Here is a 21,437-nt window from a genome sequence, read left to right as displayed (position 1 = left end):
ATACATCCAGTCTCTGTTCAGTCCACGATTTTTAGTGTCTAACAGAGTAATGAATTTAAGTTCTGCTAGACATTAAAAATCTATTCCACTTTACATTTTGCTGTGAGGCTGGGAGTACCTTTCCCAGACGTGAAGAAGAGCTCTGTGTAACTCAAAAGCTTGTCTCTCTCATCAACAGAAGTGGGTTCAACAAAAGATATTACCTCATCCACCTTGTCTCTCTCTCATACCCTGGGATGAACACAGCTACAACTACGCTGCATTCACATACATGGTCGTTAACAGGATTGAGTTGGCAGGATTCAGGCTCATTGGAGGCTAACACTGGGGGAGCCAGCACACCTCATAGCATGACCCAAACAACTGGGGAAGTTACTCATGAGCTTACCTGCAGGGTTTTCAGCATGGGGGGGTGGGGGGGAACAGATGGGGATGAGGGGGCAGGAAGATCAATATCAAACGTGACTTAAGACAAGCTGCATGGGGACTGATCCTTGGCATTCTGACCAGAACACAACTTTGGTTGACCAGGGCTGACACAAAGAGCATGACTTGGGCTGCTTTCTGGATGGAACTGATTGTTCATTTCATTTCTCACTACAATGCAGAGAAAATCCCAGAGCGGGAGGCAAGTCCCTGGGTAGCCACCAAGACACCGCATTATGCTCTCAACCATGAAACAATGAGCCTCTGAAAATTGAAGTATTTGTCCTAACCACATCCGTTTCCCTGCCCCTCCCCCAGTCTACACTGCAAGGTCTGTGCAAGGATGTTATAGAACTGAGCACCTAGATAAGGAAGGCACAGACGATGTCACTTCCTGGGCAATTCCCTCCCTGCATGTATGGCCCTGACTGGCATCTGAGCATCAACAGAGACCTTGTAAACTCATTACTGGCAGAGATGGGGTTTATAAAATCCTCCCCAGTAGGATGATGCAGGAAATAAGTGAGGAAGTGGTTTTGTCATCTCTAGGGTGGCTGCTGCAGAGTGTTGCAGAAGGGAGATGAATGAGAACAAGATGGTTAGTGGCTCAACCCATTTACTGGAGAACAAATTGTAGGGGGGGAGGTGGGAGTCCCAGCAGAAGAGGTTCTGAGCCCAGTGCGGCTATTGCTGGCCTCTGAGCCCTGGGAGCAGAAAACGTATTTTCCTTAAGGCCCATGGTGCATTCCCAGCAGCAGGTAGTGAGAGCAGCAGTCAATGGTTGGTTCCAAACTTGCCAGCTGCCATGGTGGTGCTGCTGCTGCAGAGTGGCGAGATCAGTGCTCACTGCCATGCTGCATGACTGCAGGTGGCATCTGCTCCGAGCAGGATGCCCGGTGACACAAGCTGCTTCTGAGTCACGGGTGACAGCACGGAAAAAGCTGCTTAGCATAAACGGGTCACCGAGGTCAGGAGCAGCCTGTTCTCAAGCAAGGAAGGGTTCAGAAACTAGGAGACAGAATGGGGTATGAGAAAACCAAGGCTCCCAATCTCAGCAGGCAATTTTCCTAGCTGCCTAAAGGGAGGCATCAGTTGTGTTGGCCAGTGGCTGCTGCATCCCGCTGAGCTGAGCACGATCCCATGGTAGTGGATCTGGGCCTACTGTCCTTGGCTGCAAGGCTGGGATGTGGAGCAGCCCATGCACTACTGCAGAATGCAGTTACACAGGAGGCAGGCAGCAGTGGTGCACTGAGCCCAGGTTAGATGAACAAGATGAACAAGGGGTTGTCTGTCTCCAGTTCTAACTGGCGACCCTTTGCTCTTGGATTGCTGGAATGCCTGGGAGAAATAGTCCCTCTTTGGAAGGCTCCGGCTCTGCATTATGGCTGCACTTTCAGGTCCTCTTTTGTTTTCTTCAGGGCATCAGCCATCAGGTTGCACGCTTTCTTGTGCTTCTGCCAGTGCTGCACCTGGCACTCCCTGCAAAGAGAGAGGGGACAGAGGGGCAATGGTAGAAAGGAACACATTGGGAACTGGGTCGGGGGGTTGGTATGCGCTATGAAGGCCTTCAGCTCTACATGTCTGTTTTAAATAAGGGCCAGCCAGGGACAAAACCTGTTACCATCTACCTGTGGTTCAGTGGTCTGTGTGAAACAGAGTAGGGGTACCTGTTGTAGTGGTCAATTGCCCATAGCCATTGTCACTGACTGGTCCCCTCTGCTAGCCTCAGCAATGAGGCTAAGGAGTCCCAAAGAGGCCAAGGACACTGAATTCCCACCCAGGGTGGTTCCCTCAGGTATAAGGTGAAGCACATTCACTGAGGAGAGGTTAAGGTGGGGAATCTCAAGCGGCTGCTTTTGTTGTGGATAAACAGGGGACTCTGGGGTCTCAGCCTAGCACCTTCCAGCATCAGCACAAAATTCACTTGGATCTTCATAAAAGGGAACATGGAAAGGCTGCTTCTGCTCCGGCTTGTGACATAACTGACCCCAGGGGAGATTCACTGTGGTGCAAAGACAGCTGACTTCACAGTTCCAGTGATGTTGATCAGAGGGTTAGGGGCTGTGAATTCATGCACTGATTGGAAACTCCATGGCAGTCATGAAGCCCAGGTGCATGGGGTATAACACCCCCCACTCCCATCATGACAGGTGCAGAGACCAGCCAGGGCTGCTAAACCCAGCATCATTCAGGTAACAGTAAGCACCAGCATTGGCATGGCCAGGTCTCACAGCAGGACTCTAGTACCAGCTGCATGCCCAAGGGAGAGGTGAGATCCCAGCTAAGCCCTGAGGGCAGCAGGGAGCTCTGACAGACCAGACAATGCTAAGCATCATTACCGTTTGCAGTACCACTCGTTCTGGCAGCGAGAGCAGCGCTTTGTTGCCTCCGAGCCGCACAGCCCGCACTTGGGTTTCTCTGGGACGAGAGCCTCAAGCACATCCAGGTTGTATGTCCGCGCCCATCTGGTTGGGGATAGAAAGCAGGCATCAGCACCTAGAGCAGGAGACTCATGATGTGAAAGGTGGTGCCTGTCCTGCACAGGATGGAGCCTTTAGGTCTGACCCCGCTATCCCTCCCATCCCACTCTCCAAAGGGACCTCCTGCCACAGGCTAGGATTACTGCATCGCTCAGTATCTCAGTTCTCCCCAGGGCAGTGAAACTTACGCTGTCTATTTTCTCTTGTCAAGAAGCCCCTGCTCATTGGGACGATGGCTGTGCTGGGCCTCCTGTAGCTAGCAGCCTCATAGCACAAGAGGAAAATAGGGACTGGCCTTGCAAACGGGCTCTCCTGCAGGAGGGTGCTCAGGGTTGCTCACCATATAGCAGCTGGGATCTTACCGGCACGCCAGGTGTTTCAACTCGTCCTCTGAGGGGCTGAACATGTGCTTCACCTGGTGCTTGGCGATCGCCTGCCACTTCCCAGAGTTCTCTCTGACAATGCGGTCCCTGATGACGGGAACCTGTCAGGACAGCAAAAAGGGTGAGAGGAGAGTCGTGTCCCAGCATTATAAGCCTGCCAATATGGGGGCGATTCTGGGGCAGGACATACAGGGGCAGAAACAATGCCTGGGGTCAGTGTAGCTCAGGCAGGCGATAAGCACGGACTTGTATGAGAGCAGAAAGCAGGGATGAAGGCTGTATGTGGGATGAAGGAAGAGGTGACCAATGTGTGTGTGTACATGTGTGTGTAGGGAGCTAAAAGAAGATGTGACAGAGCTGTTTGTACACACACATTTGCACACAGGACAATGGGCAGCGGGTATCATAGGCTGGGGGAAGCTGTGCCTCCCCAAACAGCCTGGCGTGGCCCTGCCCACGCTCCACCCCCAGACCTCCTCCTGCCTGCTTCCAGTTCCCCTTCCCGCTCTTCTGCAGCCGAGTCTGGGATAGGCAAACTGGGTCTGGTGCTCGCAAGGCCCACGGCTGGGGGTGCTGGGGCTGGGGCCACACGGTGCCGACCACCCAGCGCTGGGGTTGGGGGTGCTGGGATCATGCCGCCTGCCTGCCCAGCGCTCTGGGGCTGGGGGGCACTGGGGCCAAGCCACTCGCCTGGGGCTGGGGGGGGGGAATTCTGGTTGTGCCACCCACCCGGCATTCCGGGGCGGTGGTGCTCCAGCCACGCTGCTCGCCCAGTGTTCTGGGGCTGGGAGTGCTGGGGCCAAGCCACTTGCCCCAGGCTGGGGGTGCTCCAGCCTTGCTGCCTGCCCAGCACTCCAGGATTGGGGCTGCTGGGGCCGCGCAGGGGGCCTGGCAGCCACGGGGCAGGGGATGCTCTGGGCTCCAGCAGGGAAGAGGGGGGCAGAATGGGAGGGGGAGGTGCAGGGCCTCAGGCAGAGGGGGAGAGGCTTGGGGCTAGCCTCCCCCAACAGCTTGTTCACCCACCGCCCATGCGCAGGGGGGAAGGAAGATGACAGATCTCTGTGTATACACACAAGTGTGTGTAGGAGCTGAAGGAAGATGTGACATATCTGTGCGTATACAGGTTGAAGGGAGCTGTACACATGTAGATCTGCCAGTTGTGCATGTAGGGGGTGGAGGAAGATGTGGCAGATCTGCAGAAGCAACAGCAGTCTGCTATGAGACGAACCCCTTCTCAGAGTTTATTGAGAAGAGGCCATAGCACGTGCCTCCTAGCTGCATGCCACTGAAGGGAAAGCTCAGTTGTGAACAGCATTTATTCTGGGGAGTGCTTTGATGCCCTGGACCTGCTGCATCTTCCCAGTGCGTTTGCCTCCTTAAATTCCCCTAATTTCCTCCCTTCCACCCACACACTCCTTGAATTCCCATGTCAGCCCCAGCCTCCCTTCTCTCCAGGAGGATGGAGGTGATAAGACTTCTTTCAGATTCCTGCACTGACAGAGGCGATAAGGGCTAAGTGAAACAAAGCTATGCCTCCCTCTAATCCTTGGGAGTGAGAGATCAGCAGCAGGGCTTGAACTCCAGTAACATGAAGCACTCTCACCAAGCTTGGGGGGGTGGGGACGGGGGACAGGGACAGGCCCAGATTGGACCTGAACCCAGCACTCCAGAATCTCTTGGCTGATTTGATCTTTCTCCCTGAACTGAGAACTTTTTCCACTCATCATTTCTCTGAACAGAAACACCCTCAAGAGCCTTTCAGTGCAAAAGAGCAAATGCCAGCCAAGAACAGAGCATGGAGCTCAGACTCCAGAAGAAAAGCTGCTGTTTCAAAGGAAAAGAAGTACTTGTGGCACCTTAAAGACTAACCAATTTATCTGAGCATAAGCTTTCGTGAGCTACAGCTCACTTCATTGGATGCATTCAGTGGAAAATACAGTGAGGAGATTTATATACACACAGAACATGAAAAAATGGGTGTTATCATACACACTGTAAGGAGAGTAATCATTTAAGATGAGCTATTACCAGCAGGAGAGTGGGGGGACGGGACAGGGACAGGGAAGAAAACCTTTTGTAGTGATAATCAAGGTGGGCCATTTCCAGCAGTTAACAAGAACGTCTGAGGAACAGTGGGGGTGGGGGGGAGAATAAACAAGGAGAAATAGTTTTACTTTGTGTAAGACTCAATTTGCAAATTGGATACAATTAACTTAGGCTTGAATAGAGACTGGGAATGGTTGAGTCATTACACAAAGTAAAACTATTTCCTTTTCTTTTTGCGAATACAGACTAACAGGGCTGCTACTCTGAAACCTGTTTCAAAGGAGCTGTCATCCCTGCAGAATAAAACAGCCAAGCAGAGATGGTGAGAGAAGGACTGCTCTCTGAGAAGCAACCAGTGGAAAAAGCCTTTTTCATCATCGCTTGGCACAGTGACAGTGGGTGAGTTCATTGGACAGGATGCGTGATCAGCATGTGTGACTGCAGCTGGCTTCGCCCAACCCACTCAAGATGCTGAATTCCAATTACATGCATGAGGCTAGTGATGCAAGCTGAAAAGGAGATTGACGAGATTAGAACGGCAGCACATTGAAAGGCCACACAAAACCCTCCAGAGCGATAGCTGCCAGCCTCTGCATTGCTAACTCACTCTGGGCTTGCCAGATGTGGGAGCGGAGAGTGACATCCTACCTACCTCCACTCCATCCTTACCAAAATCATCATCATCCCTTGGCCCTTGGTTTATTGCACACCTTCCTCCTCTACAGCCTCCCAGCTCTCTGGACTCCAGCCAGTGCAGAATGATACTGGCACACATAAAGAGGTGTGGCTACAGCACCCGTCCTCAATCTAATCAAGGTCCAGGTCAAAACTGCCCTCTGTTATTAAACCCCTTGAGCCAACTTTAAGTGCAATGTCTCTCTCCCTTTTCCCCGTCCCATTCCTCCACTCAGCACTCCTCTGACCCTCCACAAAGTTGCCACTCTGGGTATAAGAGCCTTCTCGTCTGGAGCGCCTGCCATCTGGAAGAGTCTCCACTTTCCCATCTCTTTGCAAATCCTGTCTGAATGCACCTGTCTTCTCCCCATTACATGCCTCTCGGTTTCCTTCTCTCCCTGCTAGCTTTTATGGAACACTTAAATACATTTGAGGATATGCTTCTGTGAAGCAAATTACACAGGCGCATGCTACAAAACCAAGGACCCCATCCCTCACCCCTTACTCAACTCCCAAACTTCCCAGAATTCAAGGAGATTTTAATATTAACACCAAGGCACTTGCAATCAAGTTGCTTGAGTGGCACAACTTTTCTGGCCTTCTCTCTTGGAGTAGAGGGCCAACTGTCCCAGGGCAGGGTGCATAATAAGGAACTCTTCCATGGCTCCTACCATACATGGAAAGGAAATTAAGGGTTCTGGTAAACAAAGAATTAATTGTCACTGTGAGGCAGCTGGTGTCTCCCCCTCCACTCAGACACCTTGCTAAAGAGTCAGTGTAATCATGAGGTTCATAACCCAGTGTCATGTCATTAATTGTTGGCTGCTGCCTTGCTCCCCACTCAGCCCTGGCTGCAGCATGAATCAAAGGCTGTCCCACAAAGATGCTACTGGAGCAGAGTGAGCAGGAGTCTGTGTAAGACTCCCATCCAGGTACTGTGAGAAGAACAGGCAGGCACAGTTTGACCCATGGTACCGATATGGCTTCCATTACCATGGTAGCTGTGCACCTCACAATCTACAGTGTGTGTATCCAGAACTCATACACCCCTTTTGGGGGGCAGGGCTATTATCTCCACTGTCCAGATGGGGAACTGAGGCACAGAGAGTCTGAGTGACTCACCCAAGGAGTCTGTGGCAAAGCAAGGATTGAACTCAGTTCTCCCAAGTCCTAGGGTAATGCCGTAACCACTGAGCCATCCTTCCTCTCCATAATATAGAATTCCATCTCAGGGCTCCAGTGATTTTGGCTTTGCTCTCATATCACCATCGCCTGATGCAAGGACAAACTCCCTGCTTCTCAGCTGCCTGTCTAGCCTGTGTGGAAGCAAGCCCCTAAGTTGATAGAGCAGAGGACCATTACTAACATGAGGAAGCACTGGATGCCGTTGTAGGGCCAGTAAAAGAAGAGTGCAAAGTACAGGTTCAGTGCCAGGGCACATGCCCTCTCTCATCACAGCACCATGGTCTCCAAGAGGTGGGAATATACTTTGCCTTTGGAAACGGGAGATGGGATTACAGAACGCTACTGAATACGAAATGCAGCAGCCTTGTGCAGCTGGAATGGAGGAGACAGACTGGCCTTGGGAGAGGGATGGTGCTGGAGGTACCTGCTCCAGGATGAGGTCCTTTTTGGGTGGAACAGGCTCTGTCACTACGAGGTGACTCAGAAATCTCTGCATCTCCACCAGATTTGGCAACTGGTCAATGAGGACATCAGTCAGGAATGCACGGAGCTAAATCCAGAGAGGGAGAGAGGAGGGTGAAAGGAGAGAGATCAGAACAAGGCAAAGAAATAATCCACTGGTTAAAAAACAAGCTGCTGGAAAAGTGGCCAGGTGGCCACATGCCAGCTCAACAACGCCCCACTGAGCAGAGCACTAACTGCAAGAGAAAGAGTGTACAGAAGGGTTAACATCATCAAGGGCTAAAATCATCCGGACTCCATTGCTCAACATCAAGAGCAAAGCTGGGTATTAAGCAGTATCAAAAGCCTGCAGTACCTGGAACTGCAGGAAGTGCTGTGGGTGAGGACTGAGGGGCATTTTCCAGATTGTGTGGGGAGCTCAGGGCTGGAATAGCAGGGGGGGCTGTGTGTTGGGATTGAGGTGCATTGTCAGAGTTGTATGGGAGCCCAGGACTGGAAAAGCGGGAGGGGGGCCGGTGGGCTAGGACTGAGCTGCATTGGCAGAGCTATTTATGGGAAGTTTGTATAGCACGTGCCAGCATGGTGCGTGGCTCTAGTGCTCTCAGACTCATCCTTCTACAGGCACTAAATCCATAAATGGCATAACTCTAATTAAAGCAATAAAACAAACCTCTCCACCTCAGCAAGCCACTTGTGAAATTCTCACTAAGGTGGTGGATTGGCGGCTCTATATCTCCACAGAAACTGCCGCAGCAGTCTGAGTTTCTCAACACACCCTGTCAATGGGTCTCAAACCTGGCCTGGAGAGACCATTCTAGGGTGAGTCTAGTCCCCATGGCCCTCTCTGTCCTTGGACTCTGCTGATCAACAAGATGCTAATTCATGCCAGTTGGTGGGGTATTTGCCTCTAAACTTGACTGGCATGAACAAAGAAGCCATCTTGGAACTGATGACATCGTATTTCCCAGCTTGTGATACAGGTTTCAACCAGGAAATGCTCACCTGGCACATTTTTAAAGTGAAGACAAGAGGGTATCTATACCTGCGGGAAGGTCCCTGTACCTAGGCACCATGCTGGGTATATGTATGACTATGCACACTGAAGTCTTGTACCTTTAGGAGCTGGCTCTTGTTGAAACCATCCAAGTTGTATTTCCGCTGGCATTCTGGGCTCAGGAGGAGGTTATAGAGGGAGAGCCACACCTGCCCATCCAGCTTGGTCATCCTCACGTGGTCTTCAGGAGGCACAACATACCACGCTCCATTCTCAAACTTCTTTAGCTTGCCTGACACACACAGCCAGTAAGACAGAGGGTGAGACCGAGACACCAGAGAAAAGAGGGCCCTGTGGTTAGGGTGCCAGCAGGGACTCAGACCTTGGTTCAATTCTCTGCTCCAGCACAGACTGCCTGTGTGACCCTAGGCGAGTCAATTAGTCTCTCTGCACCTCAGTTTCCCTCTGTAAAGTGGGGCCAATAGCACTTCCCTACCTCACAGAGGTGTGTGAGAATAAACATATTAAAAGATTGTAAGATGCTCAGAGACAGATGATGGGGTCTAGATAAGGATCTAAGAGAGATGAACAGAGCCCATGGTTTTATCATCTGCGCATTCACTCAGGAATAGCAGTGCAGACAATGCTCAGGGCCAGGGTCGTTGTGGGAAGAGAAGAAACAGAAGAACTGATCGTGGGTCTGTGGCAAGAGCAAAGAAAGATGATGTGTAGCTTCTGGGAGCAGCTTGGACTCCTGGAGGAGATCGTGGCTGTGCTTCCCACACTTACCTGGCTTTCCTTGCCATTCCAGGGATGTGTTGTGTAGCTAGTGGTCCTGCCTACATAGGCCTTGCGACTAAATTAACCACCATGCTTACACTTGGCTGTGTCTGAATCCCTGCAATGCAAGTGTGGACTAGCCAGCCTGGTTCTGAACCAGGTTAGCTCTGCCAACACTGAGCTGATCCACTGTATCAGAACCCACTTTAAGGTGGCCTGGAAGCATGCTCGTTAAACAGTTTGGAACTCCATTTTGGATGGGGAGTCAGTGCACACAGCAGGGGTGGGAAGAGGACAGTTGCCAGGGAGAAGTGGGCTGATAACCAGGTCTTTCTAAGTAGATCCTGTTGCTGCTCACAGGAGCATGGGATTCTCTGCAGGGCAGGATGGGGTGGGTGAAGGGGGCTGGCAGATACATTAGGGTTGTATTGTGCTTTTACTGCACTGGGGACATCAGCTTGGGAACTCTCAGATTTGGATGAGAGACAGCCACAAGCAGGGACCATTTTTGGAAGTGCAGCTCCTCAATCCCAGCCGAGCGGCGTCTGCTCAAGAGCTGAGCCAATGGGCACATACAGTCCCATGCAGGAAGTGATCCCATGTACATGGATGGGAGGGGAGGGAGATGGGAAGGCCAGATGGAAACCCATGTGAAAGATGGAGAGTGAGAATTGAATCTAGAAAGGAGCTTTCAGATATTTCTCACTATATGGGAGCCACCTACCAGATGAAGCTCCAGGTAAAAAGCGCTACCGCCCCATGGATGCACTAAGGTATGAGCGCATGATTCATACCTGCTTCGCAGCGGCTCCATGGACAATGCTCCAGGAGCTCTACCAGGAGGCAGGGCAAGTTGTGAGTGTTCAGCATCCGTGTCAGGGCACTCAATGGCAAACTGTGGAGAAACAAGAGAGGAACTAGTGAAAACACCTATTGTGAGCAGTACAAGATCAATTACAAATGGTCCCAAGGCTCTGGGAGAAGCAAAATGACAAAATAAAATAAATTACAGTCAGACCTGGGGCAAAATCCACACAAGCAGCCATTGAGAACAGCCTGATCCCACACCAGGATCCACACAACCAGTCACCAAGCATAACAGGATCTATACACCAGGGCACTAGTACCAGGGTCCACACAGCCAGTCACCGGGTGAAGCCAGATCCAGCCCCTTGTGCTAGGTTTGATACTTTCAGCTGCTAGGATTGATCTGCAAACCAAATGCCCAGCAAGATTCACTCTGAGGGCCAATCTGCACACTGAGTTCTCAGTGCCAGCTACTGAGAACACGAGGAAGCACACACGAGAGCTGTAGTGCCACGATCTGCACATCCAGCTACTACACACAGCGGGATCCAGACACCAGGGCACTAGCGCCAGAACTGATGCTCCCAGTCCCTGAGCACAGGCGGACTGACACCCGCAGACCAGTGCAATGACTTAAACAACCCCACCCCAGTTCCGAGGCTCATCTCTAGATTCTCCTGTGAGCCAGCTGCTTACCTGTCTACCTGATCAGTGATGAAACGGAGCACAGAAAGAGCCCTCAGGGAGATCTCAAACTCCATCATCTCTGCCTGCTTCTGTAATTCCTACGGGGGTGAAAACACAGACTCGTACAAGCACACCAAATATAGGGCTAGATTTTTTTCTGCAGAGTAACAAAGGAGGCAGCATATGAGCTGGCTCTCAGTAGCCAAGGACTCATTAGGAAGCCCAAGCCACATAAAGCTGATTCCTTCCCCAAGATCAATGTAAACTGCAGTCACACAAACACCTTTCAGTGACGGAGAGCTGAATGGTGTAAGCACTCCTGAAGATAGCAGCTAGTCCATGACATGAATGCACCAGGCTCCCCATATGAAGTACACCATAGGCTGCTGTTGGCTGTGTCATATATAGCCAGGTCGCAGTATGGCAGATCATTTACCCAGTCCTGATGCTGAGCGCTCAAGGCCGGCCCAAGGAAGGAATAACTGCTCTGATCCACCATTTGAGAGATCCTAACATTAGCATGGCCCCACCTCCAGATACCCACCCCCGAATCCCTTCTGTAAACTCCAGCGTCATGATCCCACGTCTGGAGCCTCCCCAGGTTGAGTGGATGGATATAAACTGGCCATCAAGAAGTTTAGGCTTGAAATTAGGCAAAGGCTTCTAACCACCAGAGGAGTAAAGTTCTGGAACAGCATCCCATGAGGAGCAGTGGGGACAAAAACCCTAACTGGCTTCAAGACTGAGCTTGATAAGTTAATGGAGGGGATGGTACAATGAGGCTGCCTACAATGGCATGTAGCCGATCTGCGACTGCTAGCAGCAAATATCTCCAATGGCGAGTGGTGGGACACTAGATGGAGAGGGCTATGAGTTACTACAGAGAATAATTTCCTGATGTCTGGCTGCTGGATCTTGCCCACATAACTGATCATCATATCTGGGATCAGGAAGGAATTTCCCCCCAGGTCAAATTGGCAGCGACCCGCGGGGGGTTTTGCCTTCCTCTGCAGCATGGGTCACTTGCAGGTTTAAACTAGTGTAAATGGTGGATTCTCTGCAACTTGAAGTCTTTAAACCATGATTTGGGGACTTCAATAATTCAGGCAGAGGTTAGAGGTCTAATAGAGGAGTGGGGAGGGGGCAAGGTTCTGTGGCCTGCAACGTGCAGGCGGTCAGACTAGATGATCATGTTGGTTCCTTCGGGCATTCAAGTCTATGAATCTATGAGAGTCTGAGTCCATTGCATTAGGGGAATAGGGAGCTGAGTGATCAGGGCAGAGAGCTAGGTAGGATGACAGAGAATGCTGTGCTCTAAAGCAATTGCAATCCTAGCAATGGATATGACTTCATCTACCATCTCTATGCCCATGACTCACAGATCTACCTCTCCATTCAGGACTTGTCTCCTTGTGTCCAAACTAAACTCTCCACTGGTCTCTCTGACATCTCCATGTTGAGCTTAAGCTGATGGCTGGACACCAACATGACCAAAACAGAGCTCCTAATCTTTCTCACCCCATAAGCCTCCCTCCTTTCTCAGTTACTGTGGACACTGCCACCATCCTCCCTCAGGCCCAAATGCCGGTTGTCATCTTTGACTCAGCTCTCTCTCTCTAGGTCCTCACATCCAGGCTATGTCTAAACCTTGCTGATTCTTCCTTCCTAACACCTCTAAGATACAACTTTCCCTATCCACCCACACAACCAAAACTTTTGCCCAGACTCTCATCACCTTGCGTCTCGACTATGGCAACATCCTCTTCTGGCCTTGACAAATGCAACCTTGCCCTGCTATGCAGAAGCATTCTGACTGAAAAGATCGTTTCTCTAGACCTCACTTTGACCACATCTCCTCTCTTTGAATTCCTCCACTGGCTCCCCTTTCTCCACTGCAAACGGGAGATCAGACTAGATGATCACAATGGTCCATTCTGGTCTTAGAATCCTTGCAGGATAAGTGGTTTTCAATACTGCAATAGCTAAGACTGTCATTCTCCCTTGGGCCAACTCCAAGGATTAAGAAAAATACCCAGTGGGGAAACACTTCCCTACTGTTCTCAGGAGTCCCATGACTTCCTCTCCAGCTTTGAAAGATGAGCATAAGTTCCGGCAGGAGGCCAAAGGGTGAATGCAATTCTGGAGACTACTGCTGAGGTTGCTGTGTCTCACTTTAAATCCATTTTACTAGAAGATTCTGATGTCCTGTTTACAGAAAAGAATTTTAAGAACTGAGGGGAAAAAAAAAATCCCAGATGCACAATACTGTCTCACACCAAAATGAACTGAAAAAGCAACAAGCGATGGAGCAACAACAATGACACACCCAAACCTGGGAATGCTTCAGGAGGTTGGGTATGACCTTTTTCTCCTTAGGTCATTGGTTCAAAACTGGCCTAAGACTACAGAGACTGAGTTGTTACCATCTCGTGCGGGCTGGGTGGCCTGTGTGAAATGAGTCTTAGGCCAGTTCCAAGTGGAAACCTATAGAGATCTCAAAAAAATACCATTGCAATTAACCCTGACTGGTTCCCACACTCCTAGTCTTAGCAGAGAAGTCAAAAACACAATGGTTCATAGAAACTGAACTGCTCTCTTGCTCCTAGAGAGAATCTCATAAAGTCATGGTTGAAGCACAATTGTAGGACAGGGTGGGAAAACTAACACCGTCTCTGCTCATGATGAGCCACCTGTGAGAACAAATCACCAATCAAGAGACCTCCACCAACACCAAATTCATGTAGAGGAATGCCCAAGTAGAGTGAATTTATTCATCAGGTTCTGGATACAAGGGCCTTCATGACTATTACTATGGTCTTTCCCAGTCATGGAAATTTAACTTCCCTCCAAGTACAAGGTCAGACAGACCTGCTGGAAGTTGGAAACTTGCACTTTTAACCCACCTGCATTGATGATGCATTGGTCACATCCTCGGGCAGAAACTTTTCGTGGATTGGAAACTCCCCGTTGGTGCTCTGAGCTGCTAGCAGGGTCAGTTTCCGGTAGCTATAATCAATCAAGTCCAGAATGGTGTCCTCAGCGGATTCGCAGATCTCCTACATAACAAGAGGGCAGCAGAGAGCTGTTTGAGAGGAGAAGGTATTCGATCATTTTTCAGATGGCCTTCTGATTAGAAAACACCTCTCCAACTGCACCAATACATGCAAACCTCAGTGTCACAGGGGACTGATTGAGATCCACCTTATGGCTTCAGGCTGAACATTATAGACATGGGTTGTTTGAGTTGCCTTAATTTCTGTATTTCCACACTCTCAGTTATCTGAGGTTTTATGCTTTATCTTTAAAGTGGCAGAACTGGGACTAGAACTCAGGGGGGCCTTGTCACAGGGTCTGGTCTATGCTCCAGCTTGTCACTAGTCTCCTGGGAGTGTCAGCTTTAGCATGCCAGGCTCCAAGGATCCACACAATCCCACAGGGGAAGGTCTGTGACCTCCAAGCCTGGGCCTTTGGCACCAGCGTCCCTTGTCTCTCTCTGTGGCTCCCTGCAGTGAATCCAGCCAAGCCAGAGTCCTGTGGGAGGCTGTACTTTAGCCCTTCAGGGTGCAATGCTCTCAGTATTTACAGTGACACAGGCAGCCTTTTAAAAACACGGTAACCATTTATTGGTCACCAGGAACATAGAATATGGAAGTCCTCAGGTTAGCACAGAGAAATGAAGGTTAAAGTATAGTCCATTCTGGTCAGTCCAGAGCCCCAGTCAAATTGTAGTGAATCCCATGCTCATGTTCAGTCTCTCCTCCACAGTCTGACCTCCTTGGTCAGTTTCCAGGTGAGAGTCCTGACTCCTTCAAGAAGCCAGCACTTTATCCCCCCACCTCACACCTTCCAGTCCTTTGTTACGGAGCTGGGGTCTGTGCCCAGATTCCCTGCTGTGAGGTGGGGAAATCCATCTCCCTCTAGGTTGCTGTTTGCTAGGTGTCAATGTCTGGTGCCTGGGCTTTTCACCGTCATCTCAGATTTTCTGTTGATATGGGGTCAGCCTCAGTCAGTCCTTTTTTTAATGACACATTTTTTAATGACCCATTAAACCTGGCTCAGACAGCTAGGTTACACACATCCACCTAGCTCTCTTAACCAGCCCTGACAGCAGACTTAGTCCTTCTCCACTCCCCAGATAGCCAGACAAAATATAGGGGAAACTGAGGCACACATAAGACTCATAAAAATACTACAGAAAACTCCCACTTCATCACAGGTCTGGAATCTACTCCCATGATCTGTCCACCACACCACTTGTCTCCTTATGTGCAAACTTAACTCTCCACTGGTCTCTCTGACATCTCCATGTTGGTGTCCAGCCATCAGCTTAAGCTCAACATGACCAAAACAGAGCTCCTAATCTTTCTCACCCCATAAGCCTCCCTCCCTCCCACCTTTCTCAGTTACTGTGGACACTGCCACCATCCTCCCTCAGGCCCAAATGCCGGTTGTCATCTTTGACTCAGCTCTCTCTGTAGGTCCTCACATCCAGGCTATGTCTAAATCTTGTTGATTCTTCCTTCCTAACACCTCTAAGATACAACTTTCCCTATCCACCCACACAACCAAAACTTTTGCCCAGACTCTCATCACCTTGCATCTCGACTACGGCAACATCCTCTTCTGGCCTTGACAAATGCAACCTTGCTCTGCTATGCAGAAGCATTCTGACTGAAAAGATCATTTCTCTAGACCTCACTTTGACCATATCTCCTCTCTTTGAGTTCCTCCACTGGCTCCCCTTTCTCCATTGCAAACAGGAGATCAGACTAGATGATCACAATGGTCCATTCTGGTCTTAGAATCCTCACAGGATAAGTGGTTTTCAATACTGCAATAGCTAAGGCTGTCATTCTCCCTTGGGCCAATTCCAACTGCCTCTCTAATTGCAACTTTTGGGAAAGGTTTGCCATGTTTCATATGCATGACCTGAAATCACATCTGGGATTTCCCCATTCTGGGGCCCTTGATTTAACACAGCAGAACTCATCTCTTACCTTGTGAAAAAACACTGTCTCCAGGAGGTTAATAATAGAAGCTTCATGGTGCAGCTGAGGGAATGTGGGGAGACAAAGCAAAGGTCAGAGGAACATCATCTACAGTGCCCATGGTAATATGCATCCAGCCTGTAACTGAGGTAGCCCCCAACACAGGTGTAGCCAAAAGTCCAGCCAATGAGGCAAATGCAACCCATGGACTCCTTAGCCAGGCTCATCTTGAATACAGATATGTGTCCTGTAGAAACTACAGGTCCTGACTCCCAGCAAGCAATGCTCCATCATCATCTGAGAGCAGGCTGGAGCACTTCAAACTGGGAGCCAGAGTCTGAACCTTTGTATCACTGCAGTCTGCAAGTTTATCATGCAAATGATACCCTCTGGTTCCTGGTAGATGGCCAGTATGGCCCCTCTACTGGAGTAGTTTTCATGGCTTCACTAGAAGAATACTAGTGCACTGAGATACAGGTGTGTCTTTTGCTACTGAGATCAGTCCCACCACCAAAAGGGCCAGTGCAGAGGTTTCACTGAAATTCTTAAAGCAGCAAAGGGCCACCGCTTTCCAGTCACCCTGCGGGTCTCACAAGACATTTTTTGGTGGCCTCAGAGCGTGGACAATTTTTCGGTGGCCGCTCTGACAATTTTTCCTAAAATATTAATTAACTTTAGGAAAAACAAATAAATATGCATATATACATGACCAAATCATTGTAATTTATTTATGTAGGTTTTTATTGCAGAATCAGTAATAAAAATAATGTAGTTGTTTCTATTCTTTAATAGACCTAAACAGAACAGAATCAAATAATGTGCTTTGCACGTTCCTGTTTTTGTTGTTGTTTCTTTTGCATTTTTGGTTGTTTTTAAGACTTGCTAGCTAGTAAGTCTATGTCTGTGAAAAGTGATATTTGTATGTTGGCAGGGGGAGCGGGGGGCCGCAAAGAAGTGTTAATAATCACTGCCCAGGAGGCTGTGGCTGCACAAAAAGCCCCAGTGGCCGCATGCGACCACGATGGCCGCATTTGAGAAACGCTAACCCAAGAGATCCCACCAGATGACAGGAGCCGTTGCTGTGAAGATGCCTGGAATCCTAAGAGCACATTAGCTGCATTACAGGTAGTGCGGGAGGAAGTTCTACACCTTCCTCTAAAACAGTGGTGGGCAACCTGTGGCCCATCCGGGTAATCCACTGGCGGGTCCCCAGACAATTTGTTTACATTTGCACTATCGCCCGCAGCTCCCAGCAGCTGCAGTTAGTCATTCCCGGCCAATGGAAGCTGTGGGAAGTGGTGGCCAGCACGTCCCTGAGGCCTGTGCAGCTTCCCACAGCTCCCATTGTCTGGGAATGGCAAACCACAGCCACTGGGAGCTGCAGGCAGCTGTGCAAATGTAAACAAACTGTCTGGGGGCCCACCAGCGAATTACCCTGACAGGCTGTGAGTGGCCCGCAGGCCACAGGTTGCCCACCACTGCTTTAAAATATCCATCTTTTGCTGCTATCAGAGCCAGAGTACTGGACTAGATATACTATTAGTGTCTATTGCTATGACAATTCCTAGGAGAGTGTCCCCTGATCCAGCATTAGCTAGTAGCCCTAGTTGAAGTGTCCAGGACAGATAGGACTGTGGAAGTTCTTAGAATCCAAAGAACTTACTGGACTGTCCTTCCTTCACATACGTGCTGGTTGCAAACAGTGTGGAGTCCTGTCAATCAACAGCATGAACACCTGTGAGCGGTGCTAACTAAAAGGCAATGAAACTCAAAGCAGAAAAGAGGCTGTCTTTTAGAAGCAAGAAATTTGTAGTGCCATGTTAAATGGCCAGAATACCATACACGTTCAGTGCTTGAAAGAAATGTAAAATATCAGCCCTGAGAACTTTTGGTCATCCAAGATTCTATGGCTGTTTCTAAAGGGACAACAGTTACCCCAGTGTCCTGGCCAAAATCTAGGATAGGTGACTACATTCTGCTGGCTGTCAGAATTTCTATTGTAGTTTCAACTGGATAGGAGATCGTTCCTCATTTCCTGTCCTAAACTTAGGTAGTGTTGCTGTGTGTGCTGTTAAACAGCTGCAATGCTCCACCACGGGGGGAGGGGGCAGCATTTCAAAGGTGGGGGGAGTGATCCTTGTGAAAAGAAGTTCTTTGGGATCCTTGAGAAGGCCCTATGTAAATAAGGATAAGTTATTTTATCATTACACCATTGCCTAAAACCTCTTAGAATCACAGAATATCATGACCTCAGGAGTTCATCTAGTCCAACCCCCTGCTCAAAGCAGGACCAATCCCCAATTTTTGACCCAAATCCCTAAACGGCCCCCTCAAGGATTGAGCTCACAACCCTGGGTTTAGCAGGCCAATGCTCAAACCACTGAGCTATCCCTGCCCACCTGTCTTGCCTCTCTAGCCCTCGTGAGCAGTGACTGTCCCACAGAATTTGTGTTTCATAAGAGTTTTGCCTGTGAAAATGACTCACATGCAGCTACCATATTAAAAACCTTAATGGAATATGGACAAGGTGTCTTGTGAAGCATGCCTGTTGAAGCAGACGTACCATGCAGTGCTACTACCCTGCAGGACATTCCAGATCATGGCAATGTACTTGAATACTGTGCAAGTTTGTTCTCCAAGACCTCTCTGAACTCACCACCAAGTAGATGGGAAAGGTGCTTTTTGGCTTGAAGTCTTCCAGCTGGCACAGCACAGGGAACACCTTGTGCTTCCAGATCTCCACAGAGATCAATTCCTCGATGAGAGTAGGGATCTGGACAGAAGAATAGACCGTGGAAAGTGAAACCTTTCAGGCAAGAGAAAATGGACAGAGAAGCCTAGTGCCATATGAGTATTTTAGTCCTAGAGGAGAAGATGCTGGGACAAACGGCAGCTCTCCTTGTTGGCAGTTTTGTTGCACTGTTCATCTAGGTACTTTCATGTGCCTCATCATCGTATTATTTGCTTTATCCCATTGACAGTCATTTCTGAAATCATATTTGTCCCCATCTTTCCATTGGATGAGATGGGACAGTATATCTGGTGCAGGTAAAGGAGGGAGGCAGAGTTCTGCTAGTCTATTTCCTAATACACCAGCAACATTTCCAAGTGACCAAACTCACCTCCAAGATAAGCTCCACTGACTTCAGAGTTACATCAGAGATAAGCGTAGCCCATGATCTCATGGACAGAAAGACTCACTTTGTTTAGCAACAGTCCCTCTCTGGTGTAACCAAACTTGCATTCAATGTTCAGTTCTGGGGTCCTTTGTACCCAAAATATAGACAAACTGGAGGGAGTACAGAGGACAGCAACAACTATGATTTGGGGGCTGAGGAGGGTTACTGGGAGGAGAGAATAAGAGCCAAAGATGTAACAAATTTAGGCTAGAAAATAAGGCACACATTTTTAAGAATGGGCAGAACAATTTATCTAGGGATGTGGTTGATTCTCTGTCTTTGAAGTCTTTAACTCAAGCTTGGCTGTCTCATTCTCAAAAATTATGAGCTAGCTCAACCATGAGATATGGGTTTGATGCAGGAATCACTGGGTGCAACTCTATCGCCTACGTTATTCATAAGGTCAGACGAGATGATGAGAACGGTCCCTTCTGGCCTTAAAATCTATGAATCTATAATGTGGCTAAACGACTGAGGTCCAGCGTCACAGACAGGGCTGATAACATAGCATTGGAAGGGTACAGATGCCAAGTAGGGAGAGAATTTGATTAGGTTGGTACAACAGAGTGTATATGAACAAAGGAAAATTTGGGCTCCATATCAGGACACATTCCCTGACAGTACGGTGAATTAGGCTGTGGATGCATCTCCCCAAAGAAAGAGGCAGGAGCCCACTTGGACTAGGCACTGTAGGGGGCAAGGTTGCCTAGGCTTGGCTGGGGGAGAAGGGTGAATGGGGGGGGCCCTGCAGAGCTTTCCCTTTTTGTCTCATCCGCTGGATGCTCTCCCCATGGAGGAGGGTGCTCTTACCCCCGAGCTCCCTGCGGCCTGCAGACTGCTCACCTTAGCATAGTTCACCAGCAGCTCAATCAGGAGCTGTTCCTGACCGGCAGAGGTGCTCAGAATCGCCTGTATGTTCAGCTTCTCAATGGCCTCGTGCTGCCGGAGCCATCTAGGGAGCAGGGGAGTCAGTGTCCACATCCCATGGTACACCTGGTACCCCAGCCCCTCTCCATGCCACCTTCCCCACTCAGAGACTAACCCCCAACCCAGGGGGATGCTTGCCCCGCTCTGAGGGACTCATCACATCCCCAAAGAGTTCCCTGGAACTGGAGGGCTTCTTCCTGCAATCAAAGGCCCACCCCCTAGATCCGATGGGGGCTCACCTTTGCCTGAGGATCAACCCCTCAAACCCACTGGGGACTCGCAGCCGTCCCCAGTCCACACAAGCCCCCTTGACTCACTCCCCCTCACACCCCATGCCCCTCCCCTCGGGGGACTCAGCCCATGCCCCTCCTTAGCCCCCAGGGCCTCCACACACACTGCCCCCTCCCCTCAAGTCCCCCTGAATCCCCCCGCCCCCCAACTCAACTGGGGACCCCCCTCTTTACATCCCTCCCCCCCCCGGGCACGCCACCCCGCCCATCTCTCCTGGGGGCCCCGCTCCACATCCCGCCCCCTTAACTTCCAGGGGACTCTCCCACACCCTGCCCCCACCTCTGCCGGGACCGCGCCCCCAAGCCCCTCTCCCCCCAGCCCGGCTTCGCGGGGGTCGCCCCGTCTCGGACCCCTGGTCCCCGGTGTTCCGCAGCGGGCCGCCCCGCAGCGCCTGCACCAGGGCCTCGGCCTCCCCCGGCAGCAGCAGCGCGGCCGCCTCCGCCATGGCCCCACGCCGTCACCATGGAGACCGACGGGGCGAAAGCGGCCGCGAGAGCAGGGGCCCGCCCGGCACCGCCCCCTCCCCGCCATCCTCTTCCGTCCCATTAGGAGCCCCCGGCCTGGCCCCTGGGCGGCCTGGCCCCCCGCCGCACCAGAGAGCCCCTGCTCCATACCCTGGCTCTGCTCTCCCGCCAATGTGCACCAGTCCCTTCCGCTCCACTGGAGAGGCCCTGTATTCCTGCACTGCTCCCCCCGAACCGAGTACCAGTGTCCCATTGCCCCAGCAAGGCCCTGTCATGTATCCCGGCACTGCTCCTCCACCAACAGGCACCAGTCCCCCCGCTGCACCAGGGAGACCGTGCCCCCATGCCCCAGCACTGCACCCATGCCACCAGGCACCAGACCCCCCGCTGCACCAGAGAGAGCGTGCCCTGGCACTGCACCCCCACCAATGGGCACCAGTCCCCCTGCTGCACTGGAGAGACCCTGTATCCCTGCACTAGTCCTCCACCAACAGGAATCAGGGCCACCGCTGCACCAGAGAGGCCCTGTCCCTGTATCCTAGCACTGCTCCCTTGCCAATGTGCACCAGTCCCCTTGCTGCCCTGGAAAGGCCCTGCCCCCATACTGCTCCCACACAAATGGGCACCAGACAATACCAGGGGTGCAGGGTGCTCTTGGGGGAG

General features: G+C 50.7%; 1 protein-coding gene across 1 annotated transcript; it reads right to left on the bottom strand.

Moving 5' to 3' along the window:
* Nucleotides 1-1,805: 1,805 nt before the first annotated feature.
* On the bottom strand, nucleotides 1,806-20,755 carry ZMYND10 (zinc finger MYND-type containing 10). Its single transcript, XM_077821621.1, has 12 exons — nucleotides 20,661-20,755; nucleotides 19,936-20,044; nucleotides 18,570-18,686; nucleotides 15,923-15,976; nucleotides 13,829-13,981; nucleotides 10,935-11,023; nucleotides 10,226-10,326; nucleotides 8,771-8,943; nucleotides 7,620-7,745; nucleotides 3,269-3,390; nucleotides 2,766-2,891; nucleotides 1,806-1,905 (listed from the first exon to the last, which is right to left on the bottom strand). Exons 1-12 carry the CDS (start codon nucleotides 20,753-20,755, stop codon nucleotides 1,806-1,808), a joined length of 1,365 nt encoding a protein of 454 aa, XP_077677747.1.
* Between the last annotated feature and the right edge of the window lie 682 nt (nucleotides 20,756-21,437).

The sequence above is a fragment of the Eretmochelys imbricata genome, chromosome 7 (genome assembly GCF_965152235.1).
Source record: "Eretmochelys imbricata isolate rEreImb1 chromosome 7, rEreImb1.hap1, whole genome shotgun sequence".
Lineage (NCBI taxonomy): Eukaryota > Metazoa > Chordata > Testudines > Cheloniidae > Eretmochelys > Eretmochelys imbricata.
Note: the sequence above shows the minus strand (reverse complement) of the source record. Positions and strands in the feature narration are given on the sequence as shown.